Genomic DNA, 12445 nt, shown 5'->3' with positions numbered 1-12445 from the left:
CCAGATAGGAGGAGTGTGCTGTAGTGGGAGGAGAAAGGGCTTTGCGACCTGTATTTATTGAAATCCCTGCTTCCCCACTCACCAGTGGTGTGACTTTAATCTCTCCAAAACTCGGGCTTCTCATCTGTGTGATGAACATAACAACCCAACTGTGAAGGCGGTTGGAAGGATTAGAAACAACAGGTGAGGTGCCCAGGATGCATACTCACATCCACGGAGCCACAAGCATTCGTGTTGATCCCACCCACCCTGGCTTCGCGGTGCTTAATGTATTCTGCAGAACAGTTGTAATGAACCAATTTGAGCTGGAGAAGAAAGTGCCAAACAGAGTAAGCATCCTGCCCCCGAGTTATTAGTGTCTCCAGGGCAGGAGTGAGGCCTCTCTTCTCTGCCCATGATGCCCTAACACTGACTGGGCTGTCGGTCCGATGGCCCTCCATCAGAAGAATGGAATATTCTATTCTTACAGTGCTCGTCACACAAAGCACTTCCAATTCCCTGATGCCATTTATCATTCATGTATTCATTCATTCCTCAAATATTTACTGAGCTTTACTGAGTGTGCAGCACTTCCCACATGCTAGCCCTGAGTGACAGGGGACCACAGGGATGATCCCTCCCTTTGGGGGCCGGAGATGATGCCGCTGCTCATAATAACGGCACTAATGCCAACTCTCACCGAGTGCTCGCGCGGTACCAGGCTCGGCCCGCAGCCTTTAATCTGCACAACAAACCTAGACAAGATGATTATCCCCTTGGACAAAAGAGACCACTGAGGCACGGAGCGGTGAAGTGGCTTTCCCGGAATAATGTAGCCAGGAAGTGGCAGAGCCAAGGTCAGGCCCAGCCAGGTATCCTGACCATGGACTTGCACTGCCTGTTGGCCAAGAGAAAGACTGAGGACAAGTGATTTGGTGACGAGACCTGGAATTGAGTCAAACTGTGCTCATTCGGGGGCATCTGTGACTCTTCCTTTAGGTGACAACAAGCGGTAAACGATAGATAATCTGTCCTTTATAGATAATCTGTCCTTTCTGGGGGTGTAACCTTCTGCCCCCAGGCTTTCAAAGTATCAAGGAGAGTTCCTGAAAGACAGAGTGCAGAGTTCCCCCTGGTTCCAGACCTGGTGCTGATGCTGCAAACTGCTAGAGGTCCTGAGGGCGGCTCGGCTGGGCATCAGGGAGCTTGGCACCTCTCAGGCCTGTGCCCAGGCAGGACCCTACAGCTTTAGGCCATCAGGTCAAAGATTGCCCTCTAGTTACCCTCCCCGGAGTCAAAGGTCCTTGGAGCTCCCAGGGCAGAAAATCTGCATAATCTTAATTAACAGAGAGATGTTAACATCTTCCTGGGCTCCTGCAGATTTATGGGGAGGGTAAAATTAAACACCACCACTAAAACCAGCTATCGGGGAATCTCGTTAGCGCTAATGTTCATTTATAGTTCGACTTCCCAACATCTAATTCTTTTTTGGTGGGAGAGAAGGACTGACAATTTAAGACCCAGAAAGATGGTTTTATGACTCGTGCAGCTATAAATCAAACTTATAAAGTTCATAAAAATTGTTAAAATAAAAAATGGTTTAATAGGAATGTTTTATGGCCCATAACATTATTATAGCTATTTTATTCCCTCTGCGTTAGGGGTTTAATTGGATCATCACAATTCCGGGGATTCTCCGTTTTTATTGGATGGAGGGTAATCTTAAATCACAATGGCCCCAAATGTCTTCAATATGGCTCCTCATTTATCAGCCCTTGCCCTCCAGGCTGGGTGCTGCGCTGGGCACCCTCGCAGAGAACTGGGCAAGACAGCGTCTTTTTCTCTGAGTCGCCAAGAGCAGCCATTCTGTGTGAGGGACTCTTCAAGGTGGCCCAGGCGTTGTAGGACCCGGGCCAGAAAGAAATCCGAGCCAGAAAGGAAAATGGACTTCAGACCAGTGTGACTGGAAATAAAATCCCAATGAGGGTGTAATGAGGAGAACCGGTGCTCTGGGGCCGGCAGACCTGGCTGCAGACGGTGTCTCTCCACGTGCTCAGGGTGTGACCTTGTAGGATGTTGCTTATCCCCTTGATGCTTCGATTCCCTCTTCTGAAAAATGGGAATCACTGTCCGTAACTAACAAGGTTGAAGGGGGCCGGTTCTAGCCCAGCACTGCCCAATAAAAATAGGATGCAAGCCACATTTACATTTTCACTAAAAATACACTGATGAAATGAATGTCAACAATATATCTATTTCACCCAACTGATCTGAAATAATTAGCCTTTCAGCATGCAATAAAAATAAAAATTATCAATGAGATAGTTTTGTATTTTTTTTTATTCATGCTACGTCATTGAAACCCAGTGTATACCAAACACTTACTTATTTATTTATAATCCTCACCTGAGGATATTTTTTCCATTGCTTTTGAGAGAGAGTGGAAGGGAGGCAGGGGGAGAGAGAAACATCGATGTGAGAGAGACACATCGGCTAATTGCCTCCTGCATGTGCCCTGATCCGGAGCAGGGAGCGAACCTGCGACCCTTCCGTGTATGGGCCAACACTCTAACCACTCAGACACACCAGCCAGGGCCTGAACATTCATTTGTAGCACATGTCAGTTCAGGCACCTACAGCGCATCTCGGTTTGAACTAACCGAACTCCCAGGGCTCAGTAGCCACAGGTGGGAGTGCTGCCATGTTGAAGGGCAGGAATCTGCTACTTCTGGGATTCCTGACCTGCTTGCACTCTGCTCCACATCTTCTCCATACCGTGTAGAAGTGCTTGTCTCCTCAGTCTCGCAAGACGCGACAGTCACCCGCACTGTACCTTTCCTACCCTTCTAGGTGTCCGACAGATCGGTGGTGGCTCTGGTCCCCAAACAGACCTCCTCCTACAACATCCCCGCTTCTGCCAGCATCTCCCGGACGTCCATCAGCAGATATGGTGAGGACCGGTCTCCTGTGACCTTCCAGGGACCACTCGCTGTCCCTTCTGACGGCGGGAAGCCCCGGCTGCTGCTGGCCTCCAGTCAAAGGCCTTTGCTCATTAGCCTCCCTCCCTCCCTAGTCCAGTGGTTCCCAGAGCAGCCCACCTCCTCAGAGCTGTGGGAGCAGGTGGCACCCTGTGCCCTTCCTTCGATGGCCCAGGCCTGGTGAAGGAGCTCAAGGGGCACCTGGATGGGGGAGGTTCACGTATCCCAGTCTACGTCTGTTGTCCTGGCGAGAGTAGGAATAGTACCCCGTTTGCTCTCAAAAGGGTCCCAGTTTGGGCAGTCGGTTCACGGTCCTAGCCTGTCCACACTGAGGAGCGTAGGGCCCCCCGTGCCCTCTGGGGATGAGGTTCCGGTGCTGCTCTTATTCTGTTTCCTCTGGATCCACCTGTGCACTGAGGCTTTGGGCTCTCCAGCTGAAGGACACCTCAGGACGGAGGCCAGCAGCTCCAAAGGCCTTGGCCGTTCCGATTCTGGGCCCCATGAACTGCAAAGAGGGAGGATCACAGCTCCCAGCTCCCGAGTATCAGGTTCCTCCAGGCCCTCGCGGAAATATTTGTTTGACATTTTACCTATTGATCATCTTGGCTGGAAGCATCAGGGGCGGGGGACTCCGAAATCCCCAAGGGTCTCTCCAGCTCCCAGAATTCCTAAATCCTCTTTTACACAAAGCTCTCAGGCTGTCCTCTTGCCAACCAAGAATCCCTAACCACTCCCCCAACAGGAGGAGCCAAGAGTCCCCTTCTGATCAAAACTGGTTTCTTCCGAGTGGGTGTGGCAAGCGGGCAGGGGTTCTAGAAGGATTCTTCAGGCAAGGATGGTGCCATCAGCTGCTCACAGGCCCCCACCGCCCCCTTCTCCTCAGACTCCTCCTTCAGGTACACAGGCAGCCCCGACAGTCTGCGGTCCCGGGCCCCCATGATCACCCCAGACCTGGAGAGCGGGGTCAAGGTGTGGCACCTGGTGAAGAACCACGACCACGGAGACCAGAAGGAGGGTGACCGGGGCAGCAAGATGGTGTCGGAGATCTACCTGACCCGGCTGCTGGCCACCAAGGTAACTCCTGCTCTGCTCGGCCCAGGGAGGACATGATGGAGTCTGTCCTTCAAGGGGACCCAGAGGAGGAGCAGGCCCAGGCCTCCCGGCAGGCTTTCCAGGGGACCAGCCACCGCTGTTTTCTTCCCTTTGGCAAAAATCATAGCCCGATTGCTGCTCCTGGCCCACTCCTAGGCCCAGCATCACCCTCCCACATCTGCCCGAACCCTTAGGAACAGACTGTGGTTTTCTTATTGGTGCTGACTGGACAGATATGCCGGCTCTCACCATCGCTGCCTTTTCTGCCCACTTGCTGGCCACAATGGGAGGGAAAGCACGAAGGAAGGCCTGGTCCTGCCAATAATCACAGAGAAAGCTCCTCCCCCCTCCCCAATCCCATCTGCCCCTGTTGGGGGGGTGGGGGCTGCATTGCTGGAAACTGTGATGTGACTCCCCGCTTCCCTCGCAGAGAACTAACAGGCCTGTAAAGTGTGGCCACCACACAGCTACGTAGGCCAGGCAGGGCTAGGTTTCAAATACTCTCCCCACTGGCCCCACAAAAATGCCACTGAAGTTCCAGCACAGTGGCATCCAGGTTCCAGCTCTCAGACCTGCTTCCTGATATGGCACCAAAAAACACCATCCAGCCACATGTCTTTAATTCTGCTTTGCCTAAAAGACTAATGAGAGGCCAACAAAGAGTCACCGAGGTTAGATTGTCCTGGCCGGCAGAGGTATTCCTGGAACCTCGAACTGTGGGACCCAGGCCCAGCCTTGTCCCTCCACAGACACCCTCCAGAGGCCCTGTGGGTCAGGGCTCTGCCGAGAGTTAGATCTGGACCTTTCACTCCAGCCCCAACTCCAGACACCACTTACCCCAGGCCCCTAACATCATAAGCTTTTTCATACCTTCCCATCTATCAGACCCTCTGCCAGGAGGCTCCCAGTCTTCCGGCTGGTTCTTCAAACACCCTCTCCTATCAGCCTGCACCCCCTCCCCCATGGGAAGCCTGGACTCCGAGCTCTCGCTGTCTTCCCTCCTGGCATGGACACTGCATAAATGTGGCCTGTGGCTGCACGCCGCAGAGCTTCTCGGGAATCTGCAGCCCATTTCGTCCCTCCTGCCTCCCCGACATCCCAACAGTCACCTCCCCGCCCCCCACCCCTCCACCGTCTGCTCAGGCTGGAGTCGCAGACAAATTTCCAAGGCGGGATGGGTCCAAGGCACCATCTGCTCTGCCCGCCTGCAGCCTGCTGTCCCCTTTCTCTCCCCTCCGCTTCACCTCATCGTCTCCCCCCACCCCTCCCCCAGGGCACCCTGCAGAAGTTCGTGGACGACCTGTTCGAGACCCTGTTCAGCACTGTGCACCGGGGCAGCGCCCTCCCCCTGGCCATCAAGTACATGTTTGACTTCCTGGATGAGCAGGCGGACAGACACAGCATCCACGACACAGATGTGCGGCACACCTGGAAGAGCAACTGGTAACCCTTGGGCAGCCCTGGGGAGGCTGCGAGCTGTGTGTGGGAGGGGCTGGGGCCAGTGGGGGCCAGGGGGACGGAGGAGCCAGTTCGCGGTGGCTGGTAAGCCCAGGCGCCTTGGGCAAATAGCGCACATATGCTCTGCAGAGCCACCATGGTCCCCCGCTGCCGCCGAGGGGGCCTGCCTGGCTTGGGGCCCGGCGCCAGGACGCACACTTGAGCTCTGCCCTTCCAGGTGGAGACCTTTCCCCGGGAAGCACCTCCTCCCTGACTCTGAGGTGTCTGTTCTCAGGGAAGGGGAGCTGGGGGAACCTACGCAAAGCGCCTCATCTGAGAACTAGCAGCAGAGCCTCAGAGCCCGGGCAGCGCCGGGCACCCTGAGTAGGACAGAGTCGAAGGCACTTCCTGAGATCTGGGAGCCCTGAGTTAAGCTGAGAGCCCCGAGGAAGGTGGCCCACGCTCCGGAGAGAGCTCACACCTGCTGTGGACTTGAGCCCGCGGATCGGGAGGAGGTCCCTGCAAACCTGGTCCCGGAAGGCCAAGTGTTTACCCCGTGGCTGTCAGCAAGCAGCGGGCAGATGTCCTGCAGGCTTGCCCTCTCTTCCCTGGAAGTCACCTCCGCAGCCAGACCCAGCGCGGGAGGCAGCTCCCACAGGCTGCTGGCATGAGACCTCTCTCCCCTGGGTTTGAACCTGAACCAAAACCCAAGCGAAGGGCTGGCTTTCAGGTCCGATCGGGCCTGGCCAGGAGTCAGAGTCAAAACCCTTCCTCCGGGAAAGAGCACAGAGACTAGAGAGGGGAGGTCCAGGCGTGGGGTTGGGCAAGCAGCCCACACAGCTGTCTGGAGTCAGCGATCTCGTCAGAAAACAGAGCCGACACAGATGGGCCCCGGCTGTTATTTGGGAATCCAAAGTCCTAGCAACCAGCAAAACACGTTGGAAATACCCAACTCCGATCTCTTCTGTCCCTTCCTTCTCTGGTGTGTCATGGCCGCTGGGCCCCTCGGAGCCTGCAGCTTTGATCGCAGGGGAGAGAAGTGGAGAGACTCGCGTGCTCGTGGGTGCGGAGCCCGCGGGGCACTTCACCGGGGCAGGCCCTTTGCCTGTGTCCCCAGGGGCAGGGCCATGGATGTCTCCTTTGCGTGAGAGGATCCCAGTCCAGCGCGGGGAGTAGGCAGATTCAGGGAAATCAAAAGAAAAGTCTGGATTCTCCCCATCTCGGTGCCTCCTGTGGCAGGCCAGGCCCAAGTCATAGAAATTCCCTCCCCTGCGGCGGGGGTGGGGAGAGTCCCCTTACCCAGACGCAAACCGCCAACGTCCAAAGAAAGACTATCAGGAGGTCCCCAACGCTGCTGGCGGAGGGAGGGGGGAAGACATGGATCACCTCTCAGTGAGGGCAGCTCCTCCCAGGTTATGGGAAGCCAGGTCACCATCATCCTCATGACTATTTTTTTATTTTAAATAGACTTTTATTGATTTCAGAGAGAGGAAAGGATGGGGAGAGAGATAGAAACATCAATGATGAGAAAGAATCATTGCTCAGCTGCCTCCTGCACACCCCCTACTGGGGATGGAGCCCGAAACCTGGGCATGTGCCCTGACCGGGAATCGAACCGATGTTCAACCACTGAGCCACACCAGCCAGGCTAATTACCAGTTATTTTGGAAGATAAGCAGAAAACCTAAAGGAAGGGCTTGGAGTGGGCAAGGCAAATCTTTCCCAAGACTTGACAGGACTAAGATATTCGGGAAAGTTTGGGGTCCATCGGAGTCAAGAGAAGAGGAAAGACAGGAGAGGAGAGGTAGGCTGGGTGGCTGGACCATCACCTCGAGCCCGAGGGACAAGCCAGAGGACAGAGCTCACTCCACAGAGGAGCCAAAAGAGTTAAGGCCCCGGGGGCAGCTGGAGCAGAAGGCAGAGCTGGGAAAGGCAGGAAAAAACAGCAGCTGTTCCGGGTTTGAAGGGGACTAAACGGGCTTACCCTCCTCCTGGCCTGAGGAGCGGAGAGAATGCATTCTGCTCCGATGATGAATTCCCACTTTGCCAAAGGGACCCTCCTAAGGACTGACGGGTTCCTCTTGGGGTGGGAAAAACGGAGCTACAGCGGGTCCTTTCCACGCCAACAATGGCCTCCTCTGCTCCCTGTGCCCCTGCCCGAGACACAGGAAAGCCCTGGGGGAAGGCCTGGGGAGAGTCCTGAAAGACTGCCCCCGGGGAGCCCATTCCTCAGCCCACGCAGCCGGGGCTGCCCTGGGAAGCAGCCTGGGCTGGGCGGGGAGCACAGGTGGCGCCCTTTGTGCCCTTTGGAGGCCGTGCCTGGGGCTGCCGCCTTCCGGACAATGGCCATGGGCACTGTGAAGGGACTCGGGGAGCCTGGTGGCTTTGTTTGCAGCCCTGAGAAAGTTGTGCCATTCTCTGTACTTGGGCTGCCCCGGGGCATGGAGGCCCTTGGAAACGGCTGCCAGGAGGGAACAGAACGCCCCTTGCCCACCCCCAGCTGTTAGAGAGCAGGGTCAGCCCCATCAGGGGCCAGTGGCGTCTCTCCGTTTCTCTCTCAGGATCGGGAGCAGCTTGAGCTGAATTTGCAGGCCTGGCTGGACCAGTTTTCTGTCATTCCATTCCTTGCCCTTTGGAGAGAGAACTTGAATTTGGGGGGCAGGGAGGAATATTAGTGGCCGCATCAGGGGTGCGGCCGGCCGAGGTGCAGCCCTCAGGGTCTGCTCCGCCTCTTCCCCCAGCCTCCCTCTGCGCTTCTGGGTGAACGTGATCAAGAACCCCCAGTTCGTGTTTGACATCCACAAAGGCAGCATCACGGACGCCTGCCTCTCCGTGGTGGCCCAGACCTTCATGGACTCTTGCTCCACGTCTGAGCACCGGCTGGGCAAGGACTCCCCGTCCAACAAGCTGCTGTACGCCAAGGACATCCCCAGCTACAAGAGCTGGGTGGAGAGGTCAGTGGCACCGAGGACAGGCCCCTGCCCGCTGCCTGCTCCTGTCCCCACCCTGTGGCTTTCACTGACCCGGCACTCACAACTGTGTGTGGTACCTTTATACCTGCTCCATCCTTGCCCTGGTCTACACTGCCTGCTGGGGGGAGAAAGGGAAGCTTCGTGGCCTTTGAAATCAGGTCAAGGTCGTTATCATCCTAATTGCCATTTATTGAGCACATGCTAAGCACCCAGCACTGTGATAAAGATTTTGTCTGTGCCGTCCCATTAAAATATCCGACAGAGTGGTGAAGTGGGTAGTATCATCATCCCCATTTTACTGATAAGGAAACTGAGGCACAGAGAGGGTGAGTCACTTGCCCAAGGTCAAACAGCTAGCAGGTAGCTGAGCTGAGATTTGAATATAAGGATCCTGCTCAGAGTCTGGGCTTTTCACCACTGGGGGGCACTGCAGCCAGGAGCTCACAGCTAGATGGAACCTGGCCTTAGGGGGCCTCAGATTGAGGCCAGAGGCCAGAGGAAGCCACATCCGGAGAGAAATAAGAAGGCGCTAGTGAATGGGGACTCCTCGTGTTCTCGAGGGGCTCCGGGTCCGGGCGAGCCCCCTCTCAAGGAGGCTGTCCTCTGCACGGCAGATACTATGCAGACATCGCCAAGCTGCCCGCCATCAGCGACCAGGACATGAACGCCTACCTCGCCGAGCAGTCCCGCCTGCACGCTGTGGAGTTCCACATGCTGAGTGCCCTCAATGAGATCTACTCCTACGTCAGCAAGTACAGCGAGGAGGTAAGACAGGGCCCCGGGGCACAGACACCCACACGCAGCAAGCCAGGCGGTTAGACAAACGCCTGTGCTCGTCCTGAAATAGCAGCATCAGAGGGTCATTTAGAAAACACATCCGTGGAGGCAAAAACCCCTGCGCTCCAAAATCCCCCCCATCCTTCCAAAGGCAGCCCCGACTCACCCAGCACGTCCTTACACATCGCCTCGTCTTTCACTCGTCGTCACGCAATAAATAACACTTTTAGTAATGTTGTTGTTTTCCAGTGGAAAGTGTTGTGCGGTTAATTTCATTCTTCCTTAAACAATGAATCGGTGCGCACTTGGGCACAGCCCGCCAGTTACATTTCAGAGACGCAGGTGGACCTTCACCTGAGTGGCAGTTCCCCGGGACAGCTTCGGGGAGCTCACCTGTCACACATGAGCATTGTGCCTGAAAGGGGTGTCAGTGATGATAATGATGATAATAACAATAACGAACGCTTGCATCGCACTTCCTGTATGCCAGATGTTCTTTCAAACACCTTAGCTACGCAGCTGCCCCTTAAACATGGTGTGAATTGCACAATCCACTTGCACGTGGATTTTGTTCACTTGACCACAATTCCGCTCACTCGCACCGGTCAAACCCACGTTGTTTGGAGATGAACTATACTTTGGGAATCACCCATGCAGAGGGTTGACTGTAATTATACGAGAATCTTCTATCTGGGAGGTCAGCACCCCTAATCCCTGTGCTGTCCAGGGTCCCTATAGACATATATGCATACATAACATATACTATATACACATACATATATACACATGCATACATAATATATACATATGTACACACATATATAAATGCATATATACAGACATAGTCAGTTAAGCATATACATTACTTAAGGTTATGCTCATTAGGGCAGAAGGGAAAGGCAGATAGAAGGATGGAAGATTCGGAAATGGCGTCTGCTCTCCTGAGTCCTGAAGTCTCCCCGCCTTTGCTTTGTTCCTCAGCTCATCGGGGCGCTGGAGCAGGACGAGCAGGCCCGGCGCCAGCGGCTGGCCTACAAGGTGGAACAGCTCATAAATGCTATGTCCATCGAGAGCTGAGAGACGGAGCCTCCCGTTCCTGGGCAGAGGGACCCGTGAACGCTGTGACACTGGGCGTCTCGGAAGAAAGGACAAGTGAAGGGGATCGGACCCCAGAGCTTGCTGTCCCCCGAGACCCCATCCCGGGGAGAGGGGAGCCACGCCAGCCAAGTCTCCTCGCAGGCCAGGCGGATCCTGCAGGGAGAGACCATGGGCGTCGTCCACCCCAGGGCGCACAGGAGAGGAGCAGGGCCGCGGAGGAGGCGGCTCTTCAAGCCGAGAGGCGCCAGCTGGACACGGTTCCGCCTCTGTGACTGCTGCTTTGCATGAAAACTCATTTGATGTATATTGGGGAAATAATGAGAACTTTATTTAATTTTTTTTAAGAAAAAGGAAAACCAGAAATAAAACAAAACAAAACACTTCCCTGTTAATCCCGTCCAACTTTTGTTGAATTCTGGGTTCTATCCCCCCTTTCTTCTCTTGTTCCCTGCCCTCCTTCCTTATCTAACTCCTGTCTCCAAATGCCAGGAAAAAAAAACCCACACCTACAGAGATGCTGAGAGAAATCGGAGGGGAAATTGTTTCTTTTCCCTTGGCATTAAAAAAAAAGGAGGAGAAGAAGAATGAGCACAAGTCTGCACCAAACACTTTGCAAAACTAGAGGCCAGTAAAACCTGGAATTATCTCGGCAGCCAGAGAGCGTGGGAACTACAGAACTTTGCGCCAATTGCAAAGCCGGGGAGCAGCTCAGCCTGGCGGATGGGGAATTGAGCTTTACAGACCACACACCTGTATAGTCTCATCTCTCGAGAGATGTGTCTCTAGAGTACCAATGCTTTTTGCTACTGTTTTTTTTTGTTTACTTGTTTTGTGTGTGTGTCTCTGTGTGTGTGTGTTTTATTTAATCCCAAACCTCAACAAAGGAGGAGCTGATCTTTGGTACCTTTCCCTTCGGTTTCCCCAAAGTTCCTAGCGGAAGTGGGGGAGAGGTAGGCCTCTCTCAGACCAAATGACTGGCCTCCCTGAGGACATGTGCAGCTCCGCCTTCACATCAGTCACTGTCCTGAACCAGGCACCCTGGGGAGAGGGCCTGGAGGCAGGGGGCCAGGCCTCCAGGAGGTTCCTTGTGGGGGCATGAGTGTTTGGCTTTGGATTCCATTCCAATCCGCTGGTGGTTTTCACTGTTAGAGAGAAAACAAGAGTCAAACATCCAACCATGTTTACAGCAAGCAGTACCTGCAGAGCATCGGTTACCGAAGCCGCGGGCTTTCCTGTTCTGCTTTGTTTCTTTCATTCTCTTGTGCCTGGCGAGGGGAGACAACCCTTCGCTCACATGTGGATGCTCCTGACGGCGCACTTCCTGGGGAGAAAAGACTGTCGATCCCCACATGACTTCTGCCTCTCTTGTCCTTACGAGTTGGAAGGACACGTGGGCGGTTTCTCGCTGGGCTCCTTTCCTGCTCTCTCCTGCTGGCACCTAAAACCATGATGACCAGCTCTCCTGAGTGCAGTTTCCAAGCAGAGAGACCCACGCGCCACGCCCCGGTCCAGAGGACTCTCGGGAGCCAGTGGAAGTCACCGAGAGGAAGGCCCTCTGTTGGTGACAAGACCTCGGTGACCGGGACAGCCATCCGGGTTTCCGGGCCTCCCACGTTGGCAAGGATCCAAGCAGAAGGCTCCGACTTCTCTACAGGCAGCACCGAAGTGTGGGGGAAGGAGGACAAGAGAGAGGCAAAGGGATGGGAAGTGGGGGAGGCAGGAGTGGACCAACCTCCCCTTCCCACCTCCTTGTCAAGGGGCTGCAATGCTGGGAAATGGGACCAGCCATCCCCCGAGAGACCAGACCAGAGTCATTTCCTCTGTAATTAACTCTGGGCCCCAGCTTCTCCGTGCCCTGATTTACCTCCAAACAATTCCAATTTCCAGAGGCTCTGCTGACCACACTGGATTCCCAGGAAAGGGCTGGGGGAGGGAGGCCGGAGGGCTGGCTTCCATCGCTGGCGGGTGGCTTTGGATTGCTGAGCTAACCACACAGCAGACATCCCCTGCTCTCAGCTCCAGTTTCTTGTCTGAATGCAGCTGACAAATGGGAAGAGAAAAGCATTCAGCGAAATACTCAGGAAACTTGCTTGTTTTCATTCTAATTCCCGA

The 12445-nt window shown here is 54.8% G+C and overlaps 1 protein-coding gene across 1 annotated transcript in view; it reads left to right on the top strand.

Annotated features, from left to right (window-relative positions):
- The window catches only part of LOC102426668 (plexin-A2-like), a 185383-nt gene extending 174667 nt beyond the window's left edge, over window positions 1–10716 (top strand). The window contains 6 exon segments of the mRNA XM_023745503.1: window positions 2830–2929; window positions 3841–4031; window positions 5323–5492; window positions 8228–8440; window positions 9073–9223; window positions 10217–10716. Of these exon segments, the coding sequence (XP_023601271.1) occupies window positions 2830–2929; window positions 3841–4031; window positions 5323–5492; window positions 8228–8440; window positions 9073–9223; window positions 10217–10312 (921 nt within the window). The 3' untranslated portion in view covers window positions 10313–10716.
- The last annotated feature ends 1729 nt before the right edge of the window (window positions 10717–12445 follow it).

The sequence above is a fragment of the Myotis lucifugus genome, unplaced genomic scaffold (assembly GCF_000147115.1).
Source record: "Myotis lucifugus unplaced genomic scaffold, Myoluc2.0 scaffold_553, whole genome shotgun sequence".
Lineage (NCBI taxonomy): Eukaryota > Metazoa > Chordata > Mammalia > Chiroptera > Vespertilionidae > Myotis > Myotis lucifugus.
Note: the sequence above shows the minus strand (reverse complement) of the source record. Positions and strands in the feature narration are given on the sequence as shown.